Genomic DNA, 24,000 nt, shown 5'->3' with positions numbered 1-24,000 from the left:
TGTTATACAGTGACAGACCCGTCCCCACCAGTACTGTACCCCAGTGTTATACAGTGACTGACCCGTCCCCACCAGTACTGTACCCCAGTGTTATACCGTGACAGACCCGTCCCCACCAGTACTGTACCCCAGTGTTATACAGTGACAGACCCGTCCCCACCAGTACTGTACCCCAGTGTTATACAGTGACAGACCCGTCCCCACCAGTACTGTATCCCAGTGTTATACAGTGACAGACCTGTCCCCACCAGTACTGTACCCCAGTGTTATGCAGTGACAGACCTGTCCCCACCAGTACTGTACCCCAGTGTTATACAGTGAGAGACCTGAACCCACCAGTACTGTACCCCAGTGCTATACAGTGACAGACCTGACCCCACCAGTACTGTACCCCAGTGTTAAACAGTGACAGACCTGTCCCCACCAGTACTGTACCCCAGTGTTATACCGAGACCGACCCGTCCCCACCAGTACTGTACCCCAGTGTTACACAGTGACAGACCCATCCCCACCAGTACTGTACCCCAGTGTTATACAGTGACCGACCTGTCCCCACTAGTACTGTACCCCAGTGTTATACAGTGACAGACCTGTCCCCACCAGTACTGAACCCCGTGTCATTCAGTGACACACCTGTCCCCACCAGTACTGTACCCCAGTGTTATACAGTGACAGACCCATCCCCACCAGTACTGTACCCCAGTGTTATACAGTAACAGACCCGTCCCCACCAGTACTGTACCCCAGTATTATAAAGTGACAGACCTGTCCCCACCAGTGCTGTACCCCAGTATTATAAAGTGACAGACCTGTCCCCACCAGTGCTGTACCCCAGTATTATAAAGTGACAGACCTGTCCCCACCAGTGCTGTACCCCAGTATTATAAAATGACAGACCTGTCCCCACCAGTACTGAACCCCAGTGTTATACAGTGACAGACCTGTCCCGACCAAAACTGAGTCACAGTATAACACAATGACTGACTGGTCCCCATCAATACTGTACACGTGATATAAGGTAATGTGTATTTCCCCATCAGTACTGTAGCCCAGTGTTATACAGTGACAGACCCGTCCCCACCAGTACTGTACCCCAGTGTTACGCAGTGACAGACCTGTCCCCACCAGTACTGTACCCCAGTGTTATACAGTGAGAGACCTGACCCCACCAGTACTGTACCCCAGTGCTATACAGTGACAGACCTGACCCCACCAGTACTGTACCCCAGTGTTATACAGTGACAGACCTGTCCCCACCAGTACTGTACCCCAGTGTTATACCGAGACCGACCCGTCCCCACCAGTACTGTACCCCAGTGTTACACAGTGACAGACCCGTCCCCACCAGTACTGTACCCCAGTGTTATACAGTGACAGACCTGTCCCCACCAGTACTGTACCCCAGTGTTATACAGTGACTGACCCGTCCCCACCAGTACTGTACCCCAGTGTTATACAGTGACAGACCCGTCCCCACCAGTACTGTACCCCAGTGTTATACAGTGACAGACCCGTCCCCACCAGTACTGTACCCCAGTGTTATACAGTGACAGACCCGTCCCCACCAGTACTGTACCCCAGTGTTATACAGTGACTGACCCGTCCCCACCAGTACTGTACCCCAGTGTTATACCGTGACAGACCCGTCCCCACCAGTACTGTACCCCAGTGTTATACAGTGACAGACCCGTCCCCACCAGTACTGTACCCCAGTGTTATACAGTGACAGACCCGTCCCCACCAGTACTGTATCCCAGTGTTATACAGTGACAGACCTGTCCCCACCAGTACTGTACCCCAGTGTTATGCAGTGACAGACCTGTCCCCACCAGTACTGTACCCCAGTGTTATACAGTGAGAGACCTGAACCCACCAGTACTGTACCCCAGTGGTATACAGTGACAGACCTGACCCCACCAGTACTGTACCCCAGTGTTAAACAGTGACAGACCTGTCCCCACCAGTACTGTACCCCAGTGTTATACCGAGACCGACCCGTCCCCACCAGTACTGTACCCCAGTGTTACACAGTGACAGACCCATCCCCACCAGTACTGTACCCCAGTGTTATACAGTGACCGACCTGTCCCCACTAGTACTGTACCCCAGTGTTATACAGTGACAGACCTGTCCCCACCAGTACTGAACCCCGTGTCATTCAGTGACACACCTGTCCCCACCAGTACTGTACCCCAGTGTTATACAGTGACAGACCCATCCCCACCAGTACTGTACCCCAGTGTTATACAGTAACAGACCCGTCCCCACCAGTACTGTACCCCAGTATTATAAAGTGACAGACCTGTCCCCACCAGTGCTGTACCCCAGTATTATAAAGTGACAGACCTGTCCCCACCAGTGCTGTACCCCAGTATTATAAAATGACAGACCTGTCCCCACCAGTACTGAACCCCAGTGTTATACAGTGACAGACCTGTCCCGACCAAAACTGAGTCACAGTATAACACAATGACTGACTGGTCCCCATCAATACTGTACACGTGATATAAGGTAATGTGTATTTCCCCATCAGTACTGTAGCCCAGTGTTATACAGTGACAGACCCGTCCCCACCTGTACTCTACCCCAGTGTAATACAGTAACAGACCCGTCCCCACCAGTACTGTACCCCAGTGTTACGCAGTGACAGACCTGTCCCCACCAGTACTGTACCCCAGTGTTATACAGTGAGAGACCTGACCCCACCAGTACTGTACCCCAGTGCTATACAGTGACAGACCTGACCCCACCAGTACTGTACCCCAGTGTTATACAGTGACAGACCTGTCCCCACCAGTACTGTACCCCAGTGTTATACCGAGACCGACCCGTCCCCACCAGTACTGTACCCCAGTGTTACACAGTGACAGACCCGTCCCCACCAGTACTGTACCCCAGTGTTATACAGTGACCGACCTGTCCCCACTAGTACTGTACCCCAGTGTTATACAGTGACAGACCTGTCCCCACCAGTACTGTGCCCCAGTGTTATACAGTGACAGACCTGTCCCCACCAGTACTGTACCCCAGTGTTATACAGTGACAGACCTGTCCCCACCAGTACTGCACCCCAGTGTTATACAGTGACAGACCCATCCCCACCAGTACTGTACCCCAGTGTTATACAGTAACAGACCCGTCCCCACCAGTACTGTATCCCAGTATTTATATAGTGAAAGACCTGTCCCCACCAGTGCAGTACCCCAGTATTATAAAGTGACAGACCTGTCCCCACCAGTGCTGTACCCCAGTATTATAAAGTGACAGACCTGTCCCCACCAGTGCTGTACCCCAGTATTATAAAATGACAGACCTGTCCCCACCAGTACTGAACCCCAGTGTTATACAGTGACAGACCTGTCCCGACCAGTACTGAACCCCAGTGTTATACAGTGACAGACCTGTCCCGACCAAAACTGAGTCACAGTATAACACAATGACTGACTGGTCCCCATCAATACTGTACACGTGATATAAGGTAATGTGTATTTCCCCATCAGTACTGTAGCCCAGTGTTATACAGTGACAGACCCGTCCCCACCTGTACTCTACCCCAGTGTAATACAGTAACAGACCCGTCCCCACCAGTACTGTACCCCAGTGTTATACAGTGACAGACCCGTCCCCACCAGTACTGTACCCCAGTGTTATACAGTGACAGACCCGTCCCCACCAGTACTGTACCCCAGTGTTATACAGTGACAGACCCGTCCCCACCAGTACTGTACCCCAGTGTTATACAGTGACAGACCCGTCCCCACCAGTACTGTACCCCAGTGTTATACCGTGACCGACCCGTCCCCACCAGTACTGTACCCCAGTGTTATACAGTGACAGACCCGTCCCCACCAGTACTGTACCCCAGTGTTATACAGTGACAGACCCGTCCCCACCAGTACTGTATCCCAGTGTTATACAGTGACAGACCTGTCTTCACCAGTACTGTACCCCAGTGTCATACAGTGACAGACCTGACCCCACCAGTACTGTACCCCAGTGTTATACAGTGAGAGACCTGAACCCACCAGTACTGTACCCCAGTGCTATACAGTGACAGACCTGTCCCCACCAGTACTGTACCCCAGTGTTATACAGTGACAGACTTGTCCCCACCAGTACTGTACCCCAGTGCTATACAGTGACTGACCTGTCCCCACCAGTACTGTACCCCAGTGTTATACAGTGACAGACCCGTCCCCACCAGTACTGTACAACAGTGTTATACAGTAACATACCTGTCCCCACCAGTACTGTACCCCAGTGTTATACAGTAACATACCTGTCCCCACCAGTACTGTACCCCAGTGCTATACAGTGACAGACCTGTCCCCACCAGTACTGTACCCCAGTGTTATACAGTGACAGACTTGTCCCCACCAGTACTGTACCCCAGTGCTATACAGTGACAGACCTGTCCCCACCAGTACTGTACCCCAGTGTTATACAGTGACTGACCCGTCCCCACCAGTACTGTACCCCAGTGTTATACAGTGACAGACCCGTCCCCACCAGTACTGTACCCCAGTGTTATACAGTGACAGACCCGTCCCCACCAGTACTGTACCCCAGTGTTATACAGTGACAGACCCGTCCCCACCAGTACTGTACCCCAGTGTTATACAGTGACTGACCCATCCCCACCAGTACTGTACCCCAGTGTTATACCGTGACAGACCCGTCCCCACCAGTACTGTACCCCAGTGTTATACAGTGACAGACCCGTCCCCACCAGTACTGTACCCCAGTGTTATACAGTGACAGACCCGTCCCCACCAGTACTGTATCCCAGTGTTATACAGTGACAGACCTGTCCCCACCAGTACTGTACCCCAGGGTTATGCAGTGACAGACCTGTCCCCACCAGTACTGTACCCCAGTGTTATACAGTGAGAGACCTGAACCCACCAGTACTGTACCCCAGTGCTATACAGTGACAGACCTGACCCCACCAGTACTGTACCCCAGTGTTAAACAGTGACAGACCTGTCCCCACCAGTACTGTACCCCAGTGTTATACCGAGACCGACCCGTCCCCACCAGTTCTGTACCCCAGTGTTACACAGTGACAGACCCATCCCCACCAGTACTGTACCCCAGTGTTATACAGTGACCGACCTGTCCCCACTAGTACTGTACCCCAGTGTTATACAGTGACAGACCTATCCCCACCAGTACTGTGCCCCAGTGTTATACAGTGACAGACCGGTCCCCACCAGTACTGTACCCCAGCGTTTTACAGAGACAGACCTGTCCCCACCAGTACTGAACCCCGTGTCATTCAGTGACACACCTGTCCCCACCAGTACTGTACCCCAGTGTTATACAGTGACAGACCCATCCCCACCAGTACTGTACCCCAGTGTTATACAGTAACAGACCCGTCCCCACCAGTACTGTACCCCAGTATTATAAAGTGACAGACCTGTCCCCACCAGTGCTGTACCCCAGTATTATAAAGTGACAGACCTGTCCCCACCAGTGCTGTACCCCAGTATTATAAAGTGACAGACCTGTCCCCACCAGTGCTGTACCCCAGTATTATAAAATGACAGACCTGTCCCCACCAGTACTGAACCCCAGTGTTATACAGTGACAGACCTGTCCCGACCAAAACTGAGTCACAGTATAACGCAATGACTGACTGGTCCCCATCAATACTGTACACGTGATATAAGGTAATGTGTATTTCCCCATCAGTACTGTAGCCCAGTGTTATACAGTGACAGACCCGTCCCCACCTGTACTCTACCCCAGTGTTATACAGTAACAGACCCGTCCCCACCAGTACTGTACCCCAGTGCTATACAGTGACAGACCTGTCCCCACCAGTACTGTACCCCAGTGCTATACAGTGACAGACCTGTCCCCACCAGTACTGTACCCCAGTGTTATACAGTGACAGACTTGTCCCCACCAGTACTGTACCCCAGTGCTATACAGTGACAGACCTGTCCCCACCAGTACTGTACCCCAGTGTTATACAGTGACAGACCCGTCCCCACCAGTACTGTACAACAGTGTTATACAGTAACATACCTGTCCCCACCAGTACTGTACCCCAGTGTTATACAGTAACATACCTGTCCCCACCAGTACTGTACCCCAGTGCTATACAGTGACAGACCTGACCCCACCAGTACTGTACCCCAGTGTTATACAGTGACAGACTTGTCCCCACCAGTACTGTACCCCAGTGCTATACAGTGACAGACCTGTCCCCACCAGTACTGTACCCCAGTGTTATACAGTGACTGACCCGTCCCCATCAATACTGTACCCCAGTGTTATACAGTGACAGACCCGTCACCACCAGTACTGTACCCCAGTGTTATACAGTGACAGACCCGTCCCCACCAGTACTGTACCCCAGTGTTATACAGTGACAGACCCGTCCCCACCAGTACTGTACCCCAGTGTTATACAGTGACAGACCCGTCCCCACCAGTACTGTACCCCAGTGTTATACCGTGACAGACCCGTCCCCACCAGTACTGTACCCCAGTGTTATACAGTGACAGACCCGTCCCCACCAGTACTGTACCCCAGTGTTATACAGTGACAGACCCGTCCCCACCAGTACTGTATCCCAGTGTTATACAGTGACAGACCTGTCCCCACCAGTACTGTACCCCAGTGTTATGCAGTGACAGACCTGTCCCCACCAGTACTGTACCCCAGTGTTATAGAGTGAGAGACCTGACCCCACCAGTACTGTACCCCAGTGCTATACAGTGACAGACCTGACCCCACCAGTACTGTACCCCAGTGTTATACAGTGACAGACCTGTCCCCACCAGTACTGTACCCCAGTGTTATACCGAGACCGACCCGTCCCCACCAGTACTGTACCCCAGTGTTACACAGTGACAGACCCGTCCCCACCAGTACTGTACCCCAGTGTTATACAGTGACCGACCTGTCCCCACTAGTACTGTACCCCTTTGTTATACAGTGACAGACCTGTCCCCACCAGTACTGTGCCCCAGTGTTATACAGTGACAGACCTGTCCCCACCAGTACTGTACCCCAGTGTTATACAGTGACAGACCTGTCCCCACCAGTACTGCACCCCAGTATTATACAGTGACAGACCCATCCCCACCAGTACTGTACCCCAGTGTTATACAGTAACAGACCCGTCCCCACCAGTACTGTATCCCAGTATTTATATAGTGACAGACCTGTCCCCACCAGTGCTGTACCCCAGTATTATAAAGTGACAGACCTGTCCCCACCAGTGCTGTACCCCAGTATTATAAAGTGACAGACCTGTCCCCACCAGTGCTGTACCCCAGTATTATAAAATGACAGACCTGTCCCCACCAGTACTGAACCCCAGTGTTATACAGTGACAGACCTGTCCCGACCAAAACTGAGTCACAGTATAACACAATGACTGACTGGTCCCCATCAATACTGTACACGTGATATAAGGTAATGTGTATTTCCCCATCAGTACTGTAGCCCAGTGTTATACAGTGACAGACCCGTCCCCACCTGTACTCTACCCCAGTGTAATACAGTAACAGACCCGTCCCCACCAGTACTGTACCCCAGTGTTATACAGTGACAGACCCGTCCCCACCAGTACTGTACCCCAGTGTTATACAGTGACAGACCCGTCCCCACCAGTACTGTACCCCAGTGTTATACAGTGACAGACCCGTCCCCACCAGTACTGTACCCCAGTGTTATACAGTGACAGACCCGTCCCCACCAGTACTGTACCCCAGTGTTATACCGTGACCGACCCGTCCCCACCAGTACTGTACCCCAGTGTTATACAGTGACAGACCCGTCCCCACCAGTACTGTACCCCAGTGTTATACAGTGACAGACCCGTCCCCACCAGTACTGTATCCCAGTGTTATACAGTGACAGACCTGTCCCCACCAGTACTGTACCCCAGTGTTATACAGTGACAGACCTGACCCCACCAGTACTGTACCCCAGTGTTATACAGGGAGAGACCTGAACCCACCAGTACTGTACCCCAGTGCTATACAGTGACAGACCTGTCCCCACCAGTACTGTACCCCAGTGTTATACAGTGACAGACTTGTCCCCACCAGTACTGTACCCCAGTGCTATACAGTGACTGACCTGTCCCCACCAGTACTGTACCCCAGTGTTATACAGTGACAGACCCGTCCCCATCAGTACTGTACAACAGTGTTATACAGTAACATACCTGTCCCCACCAGTACTGTACCCCAGTGTTATACAGTAACATACCTGTCCCCACCAGTACTGTACCCCAGTGCTATACAGTGACAGACCTGTCCCCACCAGTACTGTACCCCAGTGTTATACAGTGACAGACTTGTCCCCACCAGTACTGTACCCCAGTGCTATACAGTGACAGACCTGTCCCCACCAGTACTGAACCCCAGTGTTATACAGTGACAGACCTGTCCCGACCAAAACTGAGTCACAGTATAACACAATGACTGACTGGTCCCCATCAATACTGTACACGTGATATAAGGTAATGTGTATTTCCCCATCAGTACTGTAGCCCAGTGTTATACAGTGACAGACCCGACCCCACCTGTACTCTACCCCAGTGTTATACAGTAACAGACCCGTCCCCACCAGTACTGTACCCCAGTGCTATACAGTGACAGACCTGTCCCCACCAGTACTGTACCCCAGTGCTATACAGTGACAGACCTGTCCCCACCAGTACTGTACCCCAGTGTTATACAGTGACAGACTTGTCCCCACCAGTACTGTACCCCAGTGCTATACAGTGACAGACCTGTCCCCACCAGTACTGTACCCCAGTGTTATACAGTGACAGACCCGTCCCCACCAGTACTGTACAACAGTGTTATACAGTAACATACCTGTCCCCACCAGTACTGTACCCCAGTGTTATACAGTAACATACCTGTCCCCACCAGTACTGTACCCCAGTGCTATACAGTGACAGACCTGACCCCACCAGTACTGTACCCCAGTGTTATACAGTGACAGACTTGTCCCCACCAGTACTGTACCCCAGTGCTATACAGTGACAGACCTGTCCCCACCAGTACTGTACCCCAGTGTTATACAGTGACTGACCCGTCCCCATCAATACTGTACCCCAGTGTTATACAGTGACAGACCCGTCACCACCAGTACTGTACCCCAGTGTTATACAGTGACAGACCCGTCCCCACCAGTACTGTACCCCAGTGTTATACAGTGACAGACCCGTCCCCACCAGTACTGTACCCCAGTGTTATACAGTGACAGACCCGTCCCCACCAGTACTGTACCCCAGTGTTATACCGTGACCGACCCGTCCCCACCAGTACTGTACCCCAGTGTTATACAGTGACAGACCCGTCCCCACCAGTACTGTACCCCAGTGTTATACAGTGACAGACCCGTCCCCACCAGTACTGTATCCCAGTGTTATACAGTGACAGACCTGTCCCCACCAGTACTGTACCCCAGTGTTATGCAGTGACAGACCTGTCCCCACCAGTACTGTACCCCAGTGTTATACAGTGAGAGACCTGACCCCACCAGTACTGTACCCCAGTGCTATACAGTGACAGACCTGACCCCACCAGTACTGTACCCCAGTGTTATACAGTGACAGACCTGTCCCCACCAGTACTGTACCCCAGTGTTATACCGAGACCGACCCGTCCCCACCAGTACTGTACCCCAGTGTTACACAGTGACAGACCCGTCCCCACCAGTACTGTACCCCAGTGTTATACAGTGACCGACCTGTCCCCACTAGTACTGTACCCCAGTGTTATACAGTGACAGACCTGTCCCCACCAGTACTGTGCCCCAGTGTTATACAGTGACAGACCTGTCCCCACCAGTACTGTACCCCAGTGTTATACAGTGACAGACTTGTCCCCACCAGTACTGTACCCCAGTGCTATACAGTGACACACCTGTCCCCACCAGTACTGTACCCCAGTGTTATACAGTGACAGACCCGTCCCCACCAGTACTGTACAACAGTGTTATACAGTAACATACCTGTCCCCACCAGTACTGTACCCCAGTGTTATACAGTAACATACCTGTCCCCACCAGTACTGTACCCCAGTGCTATACAGTGACAGACCTGACCCCACCAGTACTGTACCCCAGTGTTATACAGTGACAGACTTGTCCCCACCAGTACTGTACCCCAGTGCTATACAGTGACAGACCTGTCCCCACCAGTACTGTACCCCAGTGTTTTACAGTGACTGACCCGTCCCCATCAATACTGTACCCCAGTGTTATACAGTGACAGACCCGTCACCACCAGTACTGTACCCCAGTGTTATACAGTGACAGACCCGTCCCCACCAGTACTGTATCCCAGTGTTATACAGTGACAGACCCGTCCCCACCAGTACTGTACCCCAGTGTTATACAGTGACAGACCCGTCCCCACCAGTACTGTACCCCAGTGTTATACCGTGACAGACCCGTCCCCACCAGTACTGTACCCCAGTGTTATACAGTGACAGACCTGTCCCCACCAGTACTGTACCCCAGTGTTATACAGTGACAGACCCGTCCCCACCAGTACTGTATCCCAGTGTTATACAGTGACAGACCTGTCCCCACCAGTACTGTACCCCAGTGTTATGCAGTGACAGACCTGTCCCCACCAGTACTGTACCCCAGTGTTATACAGTGAGAGACCTGACCCCACCAGTACTGTACCCCAGTGCTATACAGTGACAGACCTGACCCCACCAGTACTGTACCCCAGTGTTATACAGTGACAGACCTGTCCCCACCAGTACTGTACCCCAGTGTTATACCGAGACCGACCCGTCCCCACCAGTACTGTACCCCAGTGTTATACAGTGACCGACCTGTCCCCACTAGTACTGTACCCCAGTGTTATACAGTGACAGACCTGTCCCCACCAGTACTGTGCCCCAGTGTTATACAGTGACAGACCTGTCCCCACCAGTACTGTACCCCAGTGTTATACAGTGACAGACCTGTCCCCACCAGTACTGCACCCCAGTGTTATACAGTGACAGACCCATCCCCACCAGTGCTGTACCCCAGTATTATAAAATGACAGACCTGTCCCCACCAGTACTGAACCCCAGTGTTATACAGTGACAGACCTGTCCCGACCAAAACTGAGTCACAGTATAACACAATGACTGACTGGTCCCCATCAATACTGTACACGTGATATAAGGTAATGTGTATTTCCCCATCAGTACTGTAGCCCAGTGTTATACAGTGACAGACCCGTCCCCACCTGTACTCTACCCCAGTGTAATACAGTAACAGACCCGTCCCCACCAGTACTGTACCCCAGTGTTATACAGTGACAGACCCGTCCCCACCAGTACTGTACCCCAGTGTTATACAGTGACAGACCCGTCCCCACCAGTACTGTACCCCAGTGTTATACAGTGACAGACCCGTCCCCACCATTACTGTACCCCAGTGTTATACCGTGACCGACCCGTCCCCACCAGTACTGTACCCCAGTGTTATACAGTGACAGACCCGTCCCCACCAGTACTGTACCCCAGTGTTATACAATGACAGACCCGTCCCCACCAGTACTGTATCCCAGTGTTATACAGTGACAGACCTGTCCCCACCAGTACTGTACCCCAGTGTTATACAGTGACAGACCTGACCCCACCAGTACTGTACCCCAGTGTTATACAGTGAGAGACCTGAACCCACCAGTACTGTACCCCAGTGCTATACTGTGACAGACCTGTCCCCACCAGTACTGTACCCCAGTGTTATACAGTGACAGACTTGTCCCCACCAGTACTGTACCCCAGTGCTATACAGTGACTGACCTGTCCCCACCAGTACTGTACCCCAGTGTTATACAGTGACATTCCCGTCCCCACCAGTACTGTACAACAGTGTTATACAGTAACATACCTGTCCCCACCAGTACTGTACCCCAGTGTTATACAGTAACATACCTGTCCCCACCAGTACTGTACCCCAGTGCTATACAGTGACAGACCTGTCCCCACCAGTACTGTACCCCAGTGCTATACAGTGACAGACCTGTCCCCACCAGTACTGTACCCCAGTGTTATACAGTGACTGACCCGTCCCCACCAGTACTGTACCCCAGTGTTATACAGTGACAGACCCGTCCCCACCAGTACTGTACCCCAGTGTTATACAGTGACAGACCCGTCCCCACCAGTACTGTATCCCAGTGTTATACAGTGACAGACCTGTCCCCACCAGTACTGTACCCCAGTGTTATGCAGTGACAGACCTGTCCCCACCAGTACTGTACCCCAGTGTTATACAGTGAGAGACCTGACCCCACCAGTACTGTACCCCAGTGCTATACAGTGACAGACCTGACCCCACCAGTACTGTACCCCAGTGTTATACAGTGACAGACCTGTCCCCACCAGTACTGTACCCCAGTGCTATACAGTGACAGACCTGTCCCCACCAGTACTGTACCCCAGTGTTATACAGTGACTGACCCGTCCCCATCAATACTGTACCCCAGTGTTATACAGTGACAGACCCGTCACCACCAGTACTGTACCCCAGTGTTATACAGTGACAGACCCGTCCCCACCAGTTCTGTACCCCAGTGTTATACAGTGACAGACCCGTCCCCACCAGTACTGTACCCCAGTGTTATACAGTGACAGACCCGTCCCCACCAGTACTGTACCCCAGTGTTATACAGTGACAGACCCGTCCCCACCAGTACTGTACCCCAGTGTTATACAGTGACAGACCCGTCCCCACAAGTACTGTACCCAAGTGTTATACAGTGACAGACACGTCCCCACCAGTACTGTATCTCAGTGTTATACAAAGACAGACCTGTCCCCACCAGTACTGTACCCCAGTGTTATACAGTGACAGACCTGTCCCCACCAGTACTGTACCCCAGTGTTATAAATTGAGAGACCTGACCCCACCAGTACTGTACCCCAGTGCTATACAGTGACAGACCTGACCCCACCAGTACTGTACCCCAGTGTTATACAGTGACAGACCTGTCCCCACCAGTACTGTACCCCAGTGTTATACCGAGACCGACCCGTCCCCACCAGTACTGTACCCCAGTGTTACACAGTGACAGACCGGTCCCCACCAGTACTGTACCCCAGTGTTATACAGTGACAGACCCATCCCCACCTAACTGTACCCCAGTGTTATACAGTGACAGACCTGTCCCCACCAGTTCTATACCCCAGTGTTATACAGTGACAGACCTGTCCCCACCAGTACTGTACCCCAGTGTTATACAGTGACAGACCTGTCCCCACCAGTACTGCACCCCAGAGTTATACAGTGACAGACCCATCCCCACCAGTACTGTACCCCAGTGTTATACAGTAACAGACCGTCCCCACCAGTACTGTACCCCAGTATTTATATAGTGACAGACCTGTCCCCACCAGTGCTGTACAACAGTGTTATACAGTAACATACCTGTCCCCACCAGTACTGTACCCCAGTGTTATACAGTAACATACCTGTCCCCACCAGTACTGTACCCCAGTGCTATACAGTGACAGACCTGTCCCCACCAGTACTGTACCCCAGTGTTATACAGTGACAGACTTGTCCCCACCAGTACTGTACCCCAGTGCTATACAGTGACAGACCTGTCCCCACCAGTACTGTACCCCAGTGTTATACAGTGACTGACCCGTCCCCACCAGTACTGTACCCCAGTGTTATACAGTGACAGACCCATCCCCACCAGTACTGTACCCCAGTGTTATACAGTGACAGACCCGTCCCCACCAGTACTGTATCCCAGTGTTATACAGTGACAGACCTGTCCCCACCAGTACTGTACCCCAGTGTTATGCAGTGACAGACCTGTCCCCACCAGTACTGTACCCCAGTGTTATACAGTGAGAGACCTGACCCCACCAGTACTGTACCCCAGTGCTATACAGTGACAGACCTGACCCCACCAGTACTGTACCCCAGTGTTATACAGTGACAGACCTGTCCCCACCAGTACTGTACCCCAGTGCTATACAGTGACAGACCTGTCCCCACCAGTACTGTACCCCAGTGTTATACAGTGACTGACCCGTCCCCATCAATACTGTACCCCAGTGTTATACAGTGACAGACCCGTCACCACCAGTACTGTACCCCAGTGTTATACAGTGACAGACCCGTCCCCACCAGTACTGTACCCCAGTGTTATACAGTGACAGACCCGTCCCCACCAGTACTGTACCCCAGTGTTATACAGTGACAGACCCGTCCCCACCAGTACTGTACCCCAGTGTTATACCGTGACAGACCCGTCCCCACCAGTACTGTACCCCAGTGTTATACAGTGACAGACCCGTCCCCACCAGTACTGTACCCCAGTGTTATACAGTGACAGACCCGTCCCCACCAGTACTGTATCCCAGTGTTATACAGTGACAGACCTGTCCCCACCAGTACTGTACCCCAGTGTTATGCAGTGACAGACCTGTCCCCACCAGTACTGTACCCCAGTGTTATACAGTGAGAGACCTGACCCCACCAGTACTGTACCCCAGTGCTATACAGTGACAGACCTGACCCCACCAGTACTGTACCCCAGTGTTATACAGTGACAGACCTGTCCCCACCAGTACTGTACCCCAGTGTTATACCGAGACCGACCCGTCCCCACCAGTACTGTACCCCAGTGTTACACAGTGACAGACCCGTCCCCACCAGTACTGTACCCCAGTGTTATACATTGACCGACCTGTCCCCACTAGTACTGTACCCCAGTGTTATACAGTGACAGACCTGTCCCCACCAGTACTGTGCCCCAGTGTTATACAGTGACAGACCTGTCCCCACCAGTACTGTACCCCAGTGTTATACAGTGACAGACCTGTCCCCACCAGTACTGCACCCCAGTGTTATACAGTGACAGACCCATCCCCACCAGTACTGTACCCCAGTGTTATACAGTAACAGACCCGTCCCCACCAGTACTGTATCCCAGTATTTATATAGTGACAGACCTGTCCCCACCAGTGCTGTACCCCAGTATTATAAAGTGACAGACCTGTCCCCACCAGTGCTGTACCCCAGTATTATAAAGTGACAGACCTGTCCCCACCAGTGCTGTACCCCAGTATTATAAAATGACAGACCTGTCCCCACCAGTACTGAACCCCAGTGTTATACAGTAACAGACCTGTCCCGACCAAAACTGAGTCACAGTATAACACAATGACTGACTGGTCCCCATCAATACTGTACACGTGATATAAGGTAATGTGTATTTCCCCATCAGTACTGTAGCCCAGTGTTATACAGTGACAGACCCGTCCCCACCTGTACTCTACCCCAGTGTAATACAGTAACAGACCCGTCCCCACCAGTACTGTACCCCAGTGTTATACCGTGACCGACCCGTCCCCACCAGTACTGTACCCCAGTGTTATACAGTGACAGACCCGTCCCCACCAGTACTGTACCCCAGTGTTATACAGTGACAGACCCGTCCCCACCAGTACTGTACCCCAGTGTTATACAGTGACTGACCTGACCCCACCAGTACTGTACCCCAGTGTTATACAGTGAGAGACCTGAACCCACCAGTACTGTACCCCAGTGCTATACAGTGACAGACCTGTCCCCACCAGTACTGTACCCCAGTGTTATACAGTGACAGACTTGTCCCCACCAGTACTGTACCCCAGTGCTATACAGTGACTGACCTGTCCCCACCAGTACTGTACCCCAGTGTTATACAGTGACAGACCCGTCCCCACCAGTACTGTACAACAGTGTTATACAGTAACATACCTGTCCCCACCAGTACTGTACCCCAGTGTTATACAGTAACATACCTGTCCCCACCAGTACTGTACCCCAGTGCTATACAGTGACAGACCTGTCCCCACCAGTACTGTACCCCAGTGTTATACAGTGACAGACTTGTCCCCACCAGTACTGTACCCCAGTGCTATACAGTGACAGACCTGTCCCCACCAGTACTGTACCCCAGTGTTATACAGTTACAGACCAATCCCCACCAGTACTGTACCCCAGTTTTATACAGTGACAGACCCATCCCCACCAGTACTGTACCCCAGTGTTATACAGTGACAGACCTGTAACCACCAGTACTGTATCCCAGTGTTATATTGTGGCAGACCTGTCCCCACCACTTCTGTACCCCATTGCTATACAGTGACAGGCCTGTCCTTCCAGTACTGTACCCCAGTGTTATACAGTGACAGACCTGTCCCCACCAGTACTGTACCCCAGTGTTATACAGTGACAGGCCTGACCCCACCAGTACTGTACCCCAGTGTTATACAGTGACAGACCTGTCCCCACCAGTACTGTACCCCAGTGTTATACAGTGACAGGCCTGTCCCCACCAGTACTGTACCCCAGTGTTATACAGTGACTGACCCGTCCCCATCAATACTGTACCCCAGTGTTATACAGTGACAGACCCGTCACCACCAGTACTGTACCCCAGTGTTATACAGTGACAGACCCGTCCCCACCAGTACTGTACCCCAGTGTTATACAGTGACAGACCCGTCCCCACCAGTACTGTACCCCAGTGTTATACAGTGACAGACCCGTCCCCACCAGTACTGTACCCCAGTGTTATACCGTGACAGACCCGTCCCCACCAGTACTGTACCCCAGTGTTATACAGTGACAGACCCGTCCCCACCAGTACTGTACCCCAGTGTTATACAGTGACAGACCCGTCCCCACCAGTACTGTATCCCAGTGTTATACAGTGACAGACCTGTCCCCACCAGTACTGTACCCCAGTGTTATGCAGTGACAGACCTGTCCCCACCAGTACTGTACCCCAGTGTTATACAGTGAGAGACCTGACCCCACCAGTACTGTACCCCAGTGCTATACAGTGACAGACCTGACCCCACCAGTACTGTACCCCAGTGTTATACAGTGACAGACCTGTCCCCACCAGTACTGTACCCCAGTGTTATACCGAGACCGACCCGTCCCCACCAGTACTGTACCCCAGTGTTATACAGTGACAGACCCGTCCCCACCAGTACTGTATCCCAGTGTTATACAGTGACAGACCTGTCCCCACCAGTACTGTACCCCAGTGTTATGCAGTGACAGACCTGTCCCCACCAGTACTGTACCCCAGTGTTATACAGTGAGAGACCTGACCCCACCAGTACTGTACCCCAGTGCTATACAGTGACAGACCTGACCCCACCAGTACTGTACCCCAGTGTTATACAGTGACAGACCTGTCCCCACCAGTACTGTACCCCAGTGTTATACCGAGACCGACCCGTCCCCACCAGTACTGTACCCCAGTGTTACACAGTGACAGACCCGTCCCCACCAGTACTGTACCCCAGTGTTATACATTGACCGACCTGTCCCCACTAGTACTGTACCCCAGTGTTATACAGTGACAGACCTGTCCCCACCAGTACTGTGCCCCAGTGTTATACAGTGACAGACCTGTCCCCACCAGTACTGTACCCCAGTGTTATACAGTGACAGACCTGTCCCCACCAGTACTGCACCCCAGTGTTATACAGTGACAGACCCATCCCCACCAGTACTGTACCCCAGTGTTATACAGTAACAGACCCGTCCCCACCAGTACTGTATCCCAGTATTTATATAGTGACAGACCTGTCCCCACCAGTGCTGTACCCCAGTATTATAAAGTGACAGACCTGTCCCCACCAGTACTGTACCCCAGTGTTATGCAGTGACAGACCTGTCCCCACCAGTACTGTACCCCAGTGTTATACAGTGAGAGACCTGACCCCACCAGTACTGTACCCCAGTGCTATACAGTGACAGACCTGACCCCACCAGTACTGTACCCCAGTGTTATACAGTGACAGACCTGTCCCCACCAGTACTGTACCCCAGTGTTATACCGAGACCGACCCGTCCCCACCAGTACTGTACCCCAGTGTTACACAGTGACAGACCCGTCCCCACCAGTACTGTACCCCAGTGTTATACATTGACCGACCTGTCCCCACTAGTACTGTACCCCAGTGTTATACAGTGACAGACCTGTCCCCACCAGTACTGTGCCCCAGTGTTATACAGTGACAGACCTGTCCCCACCAGTACTGTACCCCAGTGTTATACAGTGACAGACCTGTCCCCACCAGTACTGCACCCCAGTGTTATACAGTGACAGACCCATCCCCACCAGTACTGTACCCCAGTGTTATACAGTAACAGACCCGTCCCCACCAGTACTGTATCCCAGTATTTATATAGTGACAGACCTGTCCCCACCAGTGCTGTACCCCAGTATTATAAAGTGACAGACCTGTCCCCACCAGTGCTGTACCCCAGTATTATAAAGTGACAGACCTGTCCCCACCAGTGCTGTACCCCAGTATTATAAATTGACAGACCTGTCCCCACCAGTACTGAACCCCAGTGTTATACAGTAACAGACCTGTCCCGACCAAAACTGAGTCACAGTATAACACAATGACTGACTGGTCCCCATCAATACTGTACACGTGATATAAGGTAATGTGTATTTCCCCATCAGTACTGTAGCCCAGTGTTATACAGTGACAGACCCGTCCCCACCTGTACTCTACCCCAGTGTAATACAGTAACAGACCCGTCCCCACCAGTACTGTACCCCAGTGTTATACAGTGACAGACCCGTCCCCACCAGTACTGTACCCCAGTGTTATACAGTGACAGACCCGTCCCCACCAGTACTGTACCCCAGTGTTATACAGTGACAGACCCGTCCCCACCAGTACTGTACCCCAGTGTTATACAGTGACAGACCCGTCCCCACCAGTACTGTACCCCAGTGTTATACCGTGACCGACCCGTCCCCACCAGTACTGTACCCCAGTGTTATACAGTGACAGACCCGTCCCCACCAGTACTGTACCCCAGTGTTATACAGTGACAGACCCTTCCCCACCAGTACTGTATCCCAGTGTTATACAGTGACAGACCTGTCCCCACCAGTACTGTACCCCAGTGTTATACAGTGACGGACCTGACCCCACCAGTACTGTACCCCAGTGTTATACAGTGAGAGACCTGAACCCACCAGTACTGTACCCCAGTGCTATACAGTGACAGACCTGTCCCCACCAGTACTGTACCCCAGTGTTATACAGTGACAGACTTGTCCCCACCAGTACTGTACCCCAGTGCTATACAGTGACTGACCTGTCCCCACCAGTACTGTACCCCAGTGTTATACAGTGACAGACCCGTCCCCACCAGTACTGTACAACAGTGTTATACAGTAACATACCTGTCCCCACCAGTACTGTACCCCAGTGTTATACAGTAACATACCTGTCCCCACCAGTACTGTACCCCAGTGCTATACAGTGACAGACCTGTCCCCACCAGTACTGTACCCCAGTGTTATACAGTGACAGACTTGTCCCCACCAGTACTGTACCCCAGTGCTATACAGTGACAGACCTGTCCCCACCAGTACTGTACCCCAGTGTTATACAGTGACAGACCCGTCCCCACCAGTACTGTACCCCAGTGTTATACAGTGACAGACCCGTCCCCACCAGTACTGTACCCCAGTGTTATACAGTGACAGACCCGTCCCCACCAGTACTGTACCCCAGTGTTATACAGTGACAGACCCGTCCCCACCAGTACTGTACCCCAGTGTTATACAGTGACTGACCCGTCCCCACCAGTACTGTACCCCAGTGTTATACCGTGACAGACCCGTCCCCACCAGTACTGTACCCCAGTGTTATACAGTGACAGACCCGTCCCCACCAGTACTGTACCCCAGTGTTATACAGTGACAGACCCGTCCCCACCAGTACTGTATCCCAGTGTTATACAGTGACAGACCTGTCCCCACCAGTACTGTACCCCAGTGTTATGCAGTGACAGACCTGTCCCCACCAGTACTGTACCCCAGTGTTATACAGTGAGAGACCTGAACCCACCAGTACTGTACCCCAGTGCTATACAGTGACAGACCTGACCCCACCAGTACTGTACCCCAGTGTTAAACAGTGACAGACCTGTCCCCACCAGTACTGTACCCCAGTGTTATACCGAGACCGACCCGTCCCCACCAGTTCTGTACCCCAGTGTTACACAGTGACAGACCCATCCCCACCAGTGCTGTACCCCAGTGTTATACAGTGACCGACCTGTCCCCACTAGTACTGTACCCCAGTGTTATACAGTGACAGACCTGTCCCCACCAGTACTGTGCCCCAGTGTTATACAGTGACAGACCTGTCCCCACCAGTACTGTACCCCAGTGTTATACAGTGACAGACCTGTCCCCACCAGTACTGAACCCCGTGTCATTCAGTGACACACCTGTCCCCACCAGTACTGTACCCCCGTGTTATACAGTGACAGACCCATCCCCACCAGTACTGTACCCCAGTGTTATACAGTAACAGACCTGTCCCCACCAGTACTGTACCCCAGTATTATAAAGTGACAGACCTGTCCCCACCAGTGCTGTACCCCAGTATTATAAAGTGACAGACCTGTCCCCACCAGTGCTGTACCCCAGTATTATAAAGTGACAGACCTGTCCCCACCAGTGCTGTACCCCAGTATTATAAAATGACAGACCTGTCCCCACCAGTACTGAACCCCAGTGTTATACAGTGACAGACCTGTCCCGACCAAAACTGAGTCACAGTATAACACAATGACTGACTGGTCCCCATCAATACTGTACACGTGATATAAGGTAATGTGTATTTCCCCATCAGTACTGTAGCCCAGTGTTATACAGTGACAGACCCGTCCCCACCTGTACTCTACCCCAGTGTTATACAGTAACAGACCCGTCCCCACCAGTACTGTACCCCAGTGCTATACAGTGACAGACCTGTCCCCACCAGTACTGTACCCCAGTGCTATACAGTGACAGACCTGTCCCCACCAGTACTGTACCCCAGTGTTATACAGTGACAGACTTGTCCCCACCAGTACTGTACCCCAGTGCTATACAGTGACAGACCTGTCCCCACCAGTACTGTACCCCAGTGTTATACAGTGACAGACCCGTCCCCACCAGTACTGTACAACAGTGTTATACAGTAACATACCTGTCCCCACCAGTACTGTACCCCAGTGTTATACAGTAACATACCTGTCCCCACCAGTACTGTACCCCAGTGCTATACAGTGACAGACCTGTCCCCACCAGTACTGTACCCCAGTGTTATACAGTGACAGACTTGTCCCCACCAGTACTGTACCCCAGTGCTATACAGTGACAGACCTGTCCCCACCAGTACTGTACCCCAGTGTTATACAGTGACTGACCCGTCCCCATCAATACTGTACCCCAGTGTTATACAGTGACAGACCCGTCACCACCAGTACTGTACCCCAGTGTTATACAGTGACAGACCCGTCCCCACCAGTACTGTACCCCAGTGTTATACAGTGACAGACCCGTCCCCACCAGTACTGTACCCCAGTGTTATACAGTGACAGACCCGTCCCCACCAGTACTGTACTCCAGTGTTATACCGTGACAGACCCGTCCCCACCAGTACTGTACCCCAGTGTTATACAGTGACAGACCCGTCCCCACCAGTACTGTACCCCAGTGTTATACAGTGACAGACCTGTCCCCACCAGTACTGTACCCCAGTGTTATACCGAGACCGACCCGTCCCCACCAGTACTGTACCCCAGTGTTACACAGTGACAGACCCGTCCCCACCAGTACTGTACCCCAGTGTTATACAGTGACCGACCTGTCCCCACTAGTACTGTACCCCAGTGTTATACAGTGACAGACCTGTCCCCACCAGTACTGTGCCCCAGTGTTATACAGTGACAGACCTGTCCCCACCAGTACTGTACCCCAGTGTTATACAGTGACAGACCTGTCCCCACCAGTACTGCACCCCAGTGTTATACAGTGACAGACCCATCCCCACCAGTACTGTACCCCAGTGTTATACAGTAACAGACCCGTCCCCACCAGTACTGTATCCCAGTATTTATATAGTGACAGACCTGTCCCCACCAGTGCTGTACCCCAGTATTATAAAGTGACAGACCTGTCCCCACCAGTGCTGTACCCCAGTATTATAAAGTGACAGACCTGTCCCCACCAGTGCTGTACCCCAGTATTATAAAGTGACAGACCTGTCCCGACCAAAACTGAGTCACAGTATAACACAATGACTGACTGGTCCCCATCAATACTGTACACGTGATATAAGGTAATGTGTATTTCCCCATCAGTACTGTAGCCCAGTGTTATACAGTGACAGACCCGTCCCCACCTGTACTCTACCCCAGTGTAATACAGTAACAGACCCGTCCCCACCAGTACTGTACCCCAGTGTTACGCAGTGACAGACCTGTCCCCACCAGTACTGTACCCCAGTGTTACACAGTGACAGACCTGTCCCCACCAGTACTGTACACGTTATACAGTGACAAACCTGTCCCCACCAGTACTGTACCCCAGTGTTATACAGTGACAGACCCGTCCCCACCAGTACTGTACCCCAGTGTTACACAGTGACAGACCTGTCCCCACCAGTACTGTACACGTTATACAGTGACAAACCTGTCCCCACCAGTACTGTACCCCAGTGTTATACAGTGACAGACCCGTCCCCACCAGTACTGTACACGTCATACAGTGACAAACCTGTCCCCACCAGTACTGTACCCCAGTGTTATACAGTGACAGACCTGTCCCCACCAGTACTGTACCCCAGTGTTATACAGTAACAGACCCGTCCCCACCAGTACTGTACCCCAGTGTTATCCGGTGACAGACCTGTCCCCACCAGTACTGTACCCCAGTGTTATACAGTGTCAGACCCGTCCCCACCAGTACTGCACCCCAGTGTTATACAGTGACTGACCTGTCCCCACCAGTACTGTAGCCCAGTGTTATACAGTGACAGATCTGTCCCACCAGTACTGTACCCCAGTGTTATACAGTGACCGATAGCTTGATGAAGTTAAAACTTGTAACTCAAGCCGGGTATCTGTTATTCTATATATAAACCCACCCCAAACCCCTCGATTAGATTCCAGTCTGTAACTCACTCCCGGTCATCTGTTATTCTGTATATAAACCACCCCGAACCCCTCGATTAGATTCCAGTCTGTAACTCACTCCCGGGTATCTGTTATTCTATATATAAACCCACCCCAAACCCCTCGATTAGATTCCAGTCTGTAACTCACTCCCGGGTATCTGTTATTCTATATATAAAACACCCCGAACCCCTCGATAAGATTCCAACCTGTAACTCACTCCCAGGTATCTGTTATTCTATATATAAACCCACCCCAAACCCCTCGATTAGATTCCAGTCTGTAACTCACTCCCGGGTATGTGTTATTCTATATATAAAACACCCCGAACTCCTCGATTAGATTCCAATCTGTAACTCACTCCCAGGTATCTGTTATTCTTCTTGTACAGTCCCAGGAATTTATTGGGATGTTATGTTCTGTGGATCTGCTTCCGGTAAGGTTAACGCCTCTTTCTGCTGTTTCCTCTGCAGCTGGTCCCAGGATTCCCCCGATGAGGCCACCACCTCCCCCTCCCCTGATGGGACCTCCGATGCGGACCCCTCCCCCGCTCATGATGGGCCATCCAATGGCTCCGCCTCCTCCAATGGGCCCGATGCATCCTGTGCGTTACTCCAACGTGAGTGTGGAATTCTATCCCCCACCCCGTACCGCGGGACCCCCCCCCCCCCCAACCCCCACCTCCCCCCCGCCAAGGCCAACAGAGACTCTGCGGAATCTCTCAACGGGTTAAGCACTGAACACGCAGCACGTTTCGAGGTTCACTTCTGGAGGGATATTATTATAATAGGGTAAATTCATGTTCAATCTTTACAAACCTAGGATAAATCACATTTGGAGCACTGTGCACAGTTCCAGTCTCTATATCCCTTGGTTAGACCACACTGGGAGCACTGTGCACAGTTCCAGTCTCTATATCCCTTGGTTAGACCACACTGGGAGCACTGTGCACAGTTCCGGTCTCCATATCCCTGGGTTAGACCACACTGGGAGCACTGTGCA

General features: G+C 52.1%; 1 protein-coding gene across 2 annotated transcripts in view; it reads left to right on the top strand.

Annotated features, from left to right (window-relative positions):
* rbm42 (RNA binding motif protein 42) overlaps positions 1-24,000 on the top strand; it is a 50,958-nt gene that overhangs the window by 11,886 nt on the left and 15,072 nt on the right. For both annotated transcript variants that reach the window (XM_041181148.1, XM_041181149.1), the window contains exon 5: positions 23,472-23,617. In XM_041181148.1, the coding sequence (XP_041037082.1) occupies positions 23,472-23,617 (146 nt within the window). The remainder of the gene's footprint in view (positions 1-23,471; positions 23,618-24,000) is intronic.

Source organism: Carcharodon carcharias (assembly GCF_017639515.1).
Source record: "Carcharodon carcharias isolate sCarCar2 chromosome 29 unlocalized genomic scaffold, sCarCar2.pri SUPER_29_unloc_2, whole genome shotgun sequence".
Taxonomy (NCBI): Eukaryota; Metazoa; Chordata; class Chondrichthyes; order Lamniformes; family Lamnidae; genus Carcharodon; species Carcharodon carcharias.
The sequence above is the reverse complement of the archived record's forward strand: the minus strand, read 5'-3'. Positions and strand labels throughout refer to the sequence as shown.